The sequence below is a fragment of the Syngnathoides biaculeatus genome, chromosome 11, assembly GCF_019802595.1.
Source record: "Syngnathoides biaculeatus isolate LvHL_M chromosome 11, ASM1980259v1, whole genome shotgun sequence".
NCBI lineage: Eukaryota > Metazoa > Chordata > Actinopteri > Syngnathiformes > Syngnathidae > Syngnathoides > Syngnathoides biaculeatus.
The window spans coordinates 10,527,471-10,536,106 of record NC_084650.1 but is presented as its reverse complement, the minus strand read 5'-3'; the positions used below and the strand labels follow the sequence as shown (position 1 = coordinate 10,536,106).

The 8,636-nt window shown below is 47.7% G+C and overlaps 1 protein-coding gene across 1 annotated transcript; it reads left to right on the top strand.

Annotated features, from left to right (window-relative positions):
- Positions 1 to 4,836, top strand: LOC133508711 (neuronal acetylcholine receptor subunit alpha-9-II). Its single transcript, XM_061835040.1, has 6 exons — positions 1 to 111; positions 1,242 to 1,396; positions 1,472 to 1,652; positions 1,827 to 2,178; positions 4,000 to 4,379; positions 4,608 to 4,836. The coding sequence occupies exons 1-6, from the start codon at positions 16 to 18 to the stop codon at positions 4,776 to 4,778; spliced, it is 1,335 nt and encodes a 444-aa protein (XP_061691024.1). The 5' UTR covers positions 1 to 15; the 3' UTR covers positions 4,779 to 4,836.
- The last annotated feature ends 3,800 nt before the right edge of the window (positions 4,837 to 8,636 follow it).

Sequence of the window (8,636 nt, the reverse complement as noted above, 5' to 3'; positions counted from 1 at the left end):
CTCCTGGACGACTTGATGGAGAACTACACCAGTGCCCTGCGGCCCGTGGAAGACACGGACCGAGCGCTTAACGTCACGCTGCAGATCACGCTCTCGCAGATCAAAGACATGGTGAGTCCTCCCTCAGACTCGACTCTTCCACCCATCCGTTATCTGAGCTGCTTATCCTCACATGGGTCACGGGAGTGCCGCCGCCTTATCCTAGCTATTCTCAATGACGTTCAAATGAACAGAAATCCCCCCGAAAAAAACAGTGTTTCACAGTTTTGAATTATAAAATATAATTTGAAAGTTTGTGCATCATCATTTCATGCATTAACTCGTTCTGCAGCGGCTTTTTGTGTTTGTATTTGTTACCTTGGCCACCGGGGGCAGTGTAATATATACAGAAGACGTACTACATGTGGATATGATGAGGTAAACAGAAGAAATCTGGCGCAACAATTAAGTCGTAATAATCATATTTCATGGGATAATAAATGTATAAGGCTGTGAGGTATTGCGATTGTCTCATATGTTGCGCCACCGTTTATGTTCTCACGAGTTGTTTCCCCCCCAAAAAAAATAATCGATGGTTCGGCGCTATCGTAATAACAAATTTGACAGATCGGCATTGCAAGTGAGAATCTGTTCTCAATTATTAAAATAAAAACTCCATCATCATTGCAGCATCCAAATAAAACCAGGCCCCAGAAAGAGCATTTTAGCCAAGTTGAAAAATTAAATTAGATTAAAAAAAAAAAAAAAAAAAAACTTACATGAAGTGAAGCTCACTTGTGTTAACATTACATTAATGCTGCAATAATTGAACTGGAAGAAAATTAAACGTCGGGTCTACTTTTGATTTTACTGCCCCTGTCGAGTCCAAAATGAAACTAAGTTTTTGTATCAAATTTACTGAAAGACAAGACATTAAAAATGGAGTTGTCAAGCTTTTTGATTGGACCCAAGAGAGCCAAAAGGTACAACCTGACATAAAGTTGAAAATGAAAACCAGAAAAGTGGCCCAAAAAATTTCCAACGACTTCATGAAATTGAATGAAAAGACACGGAGAGTCGCAGGGCGGGCCGGATCGGGTTCCCCGTTCCGGGCCGCTGCGGTGGCCGCTTGCGCTCGGCGAGCCGTTCTTTGTTGGATTTTTTTTTTTTTTTTTTTTTTGTGCGTGGGCGTGGCCTCGCATTGAAAACACTCAAGTGCGACTGCCATAAATGGAAGTTTTTGCATTTGGGCTTCCCGGCAGGACGAGAGGAACCAGGTGTTGATCGCCTACCTGTGGATCAGGCAGAAGTGGCACGACGCTTACCTGACGTGGAAGAAAGAGGACTACGACGGCCTGGAGGTCATCCACATCCCCAGCAACCTCGTGTGGAGACCCGACCTCGTCCTCTATAACAAGTAAGCCCGCGTGTCGCTCCCACCGTCAATCAGTTCGTGACGAGATGCTCCGCTGGTCCTTCTTTGCCGGTCCAGGGCCGACGACGCCTTGTCGGGCCCCGTGGACACCAACGTGAAGCTGCGCTACAACGGCGAGATCACCTGGGACTCTCCGGCCATCACCAAGAGCTCCTGCGTGGTGGACGTCTCTTACTTCCCCTTCGACAGCCAGGAATGTAACCTGACCTTCGGCTCCTGGACCTACAACGGAAACCAGGCACGGTTTTCGTGGGATCATCGTTTGGCCGTGGGTGAAATGCGAGCGGAGGGTCCTCGGGCGGTCGTCGCAGGGGGAGCTGGCGTCTCTCGCGCGGCATCCGAGTGCGAGGGGTCATTTTGAGGGGCCCCGGGGTTCACGGGCGTGCTTGACCTTCGGCCTCCGCCGTTGCAGGTGGACATCTTCATGGGCATGGACAGCGGCGACCTGTCGGACTTTGTGGAAAACGTGGAGTGGGAGTGCCACGGCATGCCGGCCACCAAGAACGTCATCATGTACGGCTGTTGCTCGGACCCGTACCCCGACATCACCTACACGGTGCTGCTGCAGCGCCGCTCCTCCTTCTACGTCTTCAACCTCCTCCTCCCGTGCTTCCTCATCTCCTTCCTGGCCCCCCTCGGGTTCTACCTGCCCGCCGACTCCGGGGAGAAGGTTTCCCTCGGGGTGACGGTGCTGCTGGCTCTCACCGTCTTCCAGCTTATGGTGGCCGAGAGTATGCCTCCCTCGGAGAGCGTGCCTCTTATAGGTAAGACGGGCCTCGCTTTTGCACGCTTTCCGACGTCGAGTCGGGAGACGAATCCTGATCGATGCGTTTATTCATTCACGCCGAAGGATTCACCGTTGAACAACCTCGGTCAGAAGCAGGCAGTGCTGTAATGGCAGATGGGTAAATACTCGCAATCACTTTTGAGCCCTAAAAGGTATATTCTTAGCCGCTTATCCCCACGAGGGTCACGGGAGTGCTGGAGCCTATCCCAGCCGTCGTCGGGCAGGAGGCGGGGCACACCCTGAACTGGTCGCCAGCCAATCGCAGGGCACATGGAGACACAATCACACCTAGGGTGTCCAATTAAAGTTGCGTATTTTTCGACTGTGGGAGGAAACCGGAGTGCCCACCCCGGGAAAACCCACGCAGGGACGGGGAGAACATGCAAACTCCACACAGGCGGGTCCGGGATCGAACCCGGGACCTCAGAATTGTGAGGCCAACGGTTTCCAGCTGAGTCACGGTGGCGCCCCAATTGAAAGCAATGTAACCTAATTGAAATTGGCGCTGTTGCGTTGGCCTCACAGTTCTGGGGACCGTTGTTCAAATCCCGGCCCCGCCTGAGTGGAATTTGCATCTTCTCCCTGTGCCTTTTTTTTTTTTTTAAGCACATCCCCCAAAATTCATTGGAGACTAAATTTCTCCGTCGGTGTTATTGTGAGTGCGACTGTTGTCTGTCTCCGTGTGCCCTGCGATTGGACGGCAACCAGTTCAGGGTGTATCCTGCCTCCAGCATGCCCACAACCCCAGTGAGGATAAGCGGCTCAGAAAATGGATGGATGGATGGATGGTTAACCAGGAAAGCCCTTGTTGCAGTTAAAAATCTCCTTTATGACAAGTCATCATCAAACACGATCAATATCTAGACAAACATGAATAAAAAATCCAAACCAAAAAAATGCATTACTCACTTTTTGCATCCATCATTCAAATCGACGTACTAGCGACTCTATATAAATGTCTTTATATCTACTCCAGATCAATAGACAACATAGCTAGCTAGCTAGAGGCCGATATAACGATAAGCTCGTTTACCTAAATCGTCCATGCAATGGAATGATAGATACAAACTCATTTTTCTCGCAGGCCACGTTGTTGTTCCGGTTTCCCTCAGAGGACTGTGGAACAAAAATATATTTTTCAAACAATATATTTTTTTTTAGATTTTTCATATATAATTTTATAAAAACAACACAATAACAGTAAAAAAAAAGAAAAAAAAAACAGTATGCGCAGACCTAATAGTGTTAAAAAAAAAAAAAAAAACAGCACACAAATCACAATTCACATTTTTTCCAAAACCTCTTCCGAGGGACTCCGCGTATGTCCTCAAATTCCTGAGCTCTTCCTCTCGTAATATACGTGAGTCACGTATACGTGGAACAAAAATATTTCATCATCTCACCATATTTACATCATCAATTTATGAACTAGGTTTGGAGTCAGAAATCCAGGGTCATATGTTTTTCAACTATTCACGTTTGATAACGCAAAAATGCTCGTAATATCTCAACTTTATCATTAATGATAGATGACAATTTGAAATTTTGGTACACCTTTTTTTTTACTAGAATCATGGAAATTGACACTGTAGATGCGGCTTTGCGGGCCGCGTTGAATCATGCGGCGGGCCAGATCTGGCCCCCGGGCCTTGAGTTTGACACCGACGTGGATTTCAACAGTAGATGCACGAATTGGAATGACGGACGGATGGCTAATCGGTCCAGAGACTCAAGAGTTTTACCAATTTGGTATCCACATAAAATCGAGTTTGTGTGTGTGCTTGTGCGTGTCCCTCAGGCAAGTACTACATCGCCACCATGACCATGGTGACGGCGTCCACTGCTCTCACCATCTTCATCATGAACATCCACTTTTGCGGTCCCGAGGCCAAACCGGTTCCGCGCTGGGCAAAAGTGCTCATCATCGACTACATGTCCAAGATCTTCTGCGTGTACGAGGTGGGCGAGAACTGCGCCTCCTCATCCTCATCCTCGACCCGTCCGTCCCCTCGCCCGCCGGCTCAGGGTGACGTCGAGCGCCGACACTTCGCCCCCCGGATCGGCGCCGCCGCCCGAGCGGGAAGTCACAGGGGGCGAGATGACAAACGGGGGCAGAACACCGGCGGGCCGCAGACCGTGACGCCGCAACAACATCCCGACGTGAAAACCGAGCACCGCGTCACCAGAGCCGAGAGGAGCCTCTTCTCCAGCTTTCCGCTCGGGAAATACAAAGAACCGGACGGGAAGGTTCCGGCGGGGAACTGCCAGGTTCCGTGTCACCCCGGAGACAAAAACCCACCCTGCTGCCCGGAAGACAAAAAAACCCCAGCCCGAGGCCCCGCGGTGACGTTTGGTTCCTGCGTGTTGTGTCGTCACGGCAACGGCCTCCCCGGCGGGGACCCGAAGTTGCTGCGAAACGTGGAGTACATCGCCAACTGCTTCCGAGAGCAGCGGGCCACGTGCGCCAAGGGGGCCGAGTGGAAGAAGATCGCCAAAGTCATGGACCGCTTCTTCATGTGGATCTTCTTCGCCATGGTCTTCCTCATGAGCATCCTGGTCATCGGCAAGGCCCCGTGACTGAAGTGCGGTACCGTGTTCCTTCCCCCGCCACGTCGCTTTTTTTTTTTTTTTTTTACTGCACACCTCTTAAACATCTCAAACATTTTTTTAAAACACGAGAAAAGCGTGACATGACGCTCCTCAACTTACTTCAACAGAGTTCTTTGGGACGAAGATGCCACAAAAAGGCACAAAAGGATCAATTTTTTTAAATGCTTTTTGGTTTAGTAAAGACTTTCCGTGATTTCCGGCCGACAAGCCGCGACTTTTTTCACACGCTTTCAACTCTGCTGTTTACGCGATGATGCGACGCTAGTGTTAGCGTGGCGCTAGCGTTAGAGTCTTTCTGTGTACCAAGGCTTGTAACCAGGTGCGGTCTGTCCGGTATTTTTGCACATACGGTCAAGCCCCGGTTTTCCAACGTCCCCCGTTTTCGAACAAATCAGTTTGTGAACAAAGGTTTTGTTTCTGCTTTTGAACGAAAATCGGTTCTCGAACGCCCCCAACCAAACCAGGAAAGCAGCCAGACCAGCTGACCCATGCCGCTCTTGTGAATCCCTACGCCGCCGAAAAAACCCGGAAATAACATCGCCCACGATGCGTTTTGTTATTGTCTATTCGAACACCCCCCCGAAAAACCCCGACAGAAATGACATGATGCGCGCGGCGCAATCAGCACACTTTTTTCTTGCGTATAACGCAGCCTCTGTACACAGACGTGTCCCGGTAGTGACTGTTGTTTTTCTTCTCATCTCATTCTCATCATCTCGTATTAACCCCCAGTCATGGCTCCAAAGAAATGCTCCCCCAACCCCCAATATTATTGTTTGTTTAGTTATTCTGCACTTTTGTAAATAAAAAAAAAACGTTTCCAAGGCTATAGATACGGCAATGCATTCCCAGCCTAGAGTACTCTACTACCAAAGCATACATTTTGACCCCAAAAAATATATATTTCTAAAATTATTTTATTATATAAAGTATTTAAACGATACAGGTATCTCAACTATGCAGTTTATTATCAGGAAATGGTTAAAAAATGCTTTAAAAAGCCCAATTCTTTAGGCTTGGAACGCATTATTTCTTTTTCCATTCATTGTAATGGGAAACGTCGATTCAGTTTTTGAACAATTCACTTCTCGAACCGTTGTCTGGAACGGATTGTGGTCGAGAACCGAGGCATCACTGTAATAGCTTCTATTCCGTACCCCTCCTACCCAAAAATACGAATACGCAAATTTGCGAACGCTGACCGGCGGATACGGAAGCGGTTCAGTGTACCGTCACTCTAATTTTGCTCAAACAATATTTCACAATATGATGACTTTTCCGCTCACTTTTGTCACCTGTTGAAAAATGAATAAATAACCTGGGCTTTTGTTGTCATCTTAATGGTGTACTTGAAGTCTTTTATTGACAGCTGAAGACTAAATGTTGTATGGTCTTTGTGAAGGTGCCGCAGGCTTGTTTAGCACACTTTCCCCGGAAAGTTCCGACGTCCTTCCCGAGGCCGACTCGCGTTTGCGGCTCCTCTTAGCGACGCAACTTCCACGTGTAACCACCGGATACACGTAAGAGGATGTGCTGTTCTCCTCCATTGACCGGAGTGAAATCGGATGCCCGCTCCTAAATAACAAAAAAAAAAAAACGTTAGTACACACTCAAGATTAGTGGAATCCTTTTTTTCTTCTCTTCAAAATCACCTCGTGAATTGTTAATGAGCCGGCTTTGTTCGGAGCACCGGAGAATGGAAGCTAATCCGCAGCATCAATTATGGAACAGTCCGGCATCCCAAGTAAGTGCGAGCGTGAATACAATTCAGTACACAAAGTGTGAGCGGGCTGGAAGGAGTTTCATGCATTTGATGGATTCAGCCGCTCTTTTCGCTAACAGACTCAGCGGCATCTCCCCCCCCCCCCCCCCCCACACACTTTTGGCGATTTCTTGGGTGTTGGCTGCATTGTCCATTTATGAATTTTTTTTTTTTTAAATTCTGAAATACACAAAATGAATCATGATTATCTGACATAAAAACACAAAAAAAAAAACAAGATAAATACCGTAGCCGCGACTTTTCTCACACGCTTTCAACCCTGCGGTTATGCGGGTAATTTGTGCATTTTTTTTCCTTACGGCCGCAAGGGGGCACTCGAGGTTGAAAAGGTAAGAATTAGACCGGTGGATGATGTGTGTGCCAAGGAAGTGACTTTTACAGGCCCTGTTAGTGCTGCGCTAGCGTTAGCGCTGTGCTGGCGTGTTGCTGCTGTGTGACTGGTAAGTTTTCTTTTAACCGGCCCTGTGAGGGTTAGTGCTAGGTTTAGCATGCTAACGCTAACGTTAGTGCGGTGCGGTGCTAACATTAGCGCCGGGCTAATGTTAAACTCTGCGTACCGTCTTTCTTTGTGAATATCTCGTGTTTGAGTGTGGGCACTTGCGGCTTTTACACAGCTGCGGCGTATGTACCAAATGGTATTTCCTTTACAAATGTACTCGGTGAGGCTTGTAACGAGGTGCGCTCTGTATGTATGCCGGGAATTACGGTAATTGGTTGTATCGATCAGCGTAGTCGCCCGAGTCGTACCTGAGCATTTGCGACAAATTCACATTCAACAAAGAAGGAATTTGACCAAGCAAGCAAAATATTCGACCTTCATATTATGAAAGAAAGTTCCAAATGACTTGGGCACATCTGCTAGACTAACAATATTTACACCCTATTTAAAATTCGAAACACGTTTGTTATTTTTGTCTGCTGCTCGACCCTATAAGGCCAATGTTGTTACTCCTGAATTCGCCCGTGTAAATATTCCTGGATTATTTTTCATGTGAGCAGCCGCGAGAATCGTGATGGCTCAGGAAAATAAAGCTCCGTCTTCAACAAAGAGTCACAAGTTTTCTCCTTTCCCTTCCCAATTAGCAGAAGGCCTGCAAGACTGGAGACTTTCTTTGCAGGTGAGAATCTAAACGACGCCTCTAAAATTGGCTCATAGGAGAGGATGGTTTCGATCCGTCGACCTCTTGGTTACGGGCCCAGGATGCTTCCACTTGCGCCACTCGTGATAAAATGATAAAAGGCAAATCTACTCGAGCTCCCTATCTGCTGCGATTAAAACTCAATATTAATAGTAATACTGCAGTAAAAAGTACGGGTGCTTATCTTGTTTATCAGCAGAGGGCGCTGTCGTGCCATGAAGATGTACAGCGGCAACCTTGCGAAAACTGCAAAATGCGCCACAAAGGTAGCGCCGCTTTACCATGGGAATATTCTGTTTAAACCGAGTATGTAATTATGAAATTATTAAATTCTGTGAGGACAAGTGGTTTGACAATGGACGAGCTTTTCTCCAATTGTTGCAATCACTCATACACGACTACAAAACTATATTTAGGATCCATAAAAAGACATTTAAATGTATGTAATGCAAGGAAAAAAATCCAAAGCCAAACCGAACCACTTCCACTCATGGAATGTTCCTCACTCAATAGAACGACCGCTACGGTAAACGAGGCCTTCAGCTTTACAGATGCCACGTCTACTCTGCACCTGCAGCGCCATGACAAAGGTAATTACGTCTTTGGGGAAATGGAGGCTTCCATGTAGTTACTGTACTGTACTGCATATTTTTTCGTTGGGGTCACGGGTGGGCTGGAGTTTATTTCGGGCGACACTGGGGGGCTGGGGGAGGGGCTGGGGGGGGGGGCGTAACATCCAGGGATGCTTGGAAGGCAAACGAAGGGCTTTAATTCAAGGCACGCCGGATTAACGGAAATCGGAAGGTACGGATTGGCGCCGTTTGTGTCAGTTAGCTGTTTGCCTGCGTGCCGGCTGGCTCTGCTCTTAAAAAAAAAAAAGGCAGTTGCGGGTTCAAATCCTGG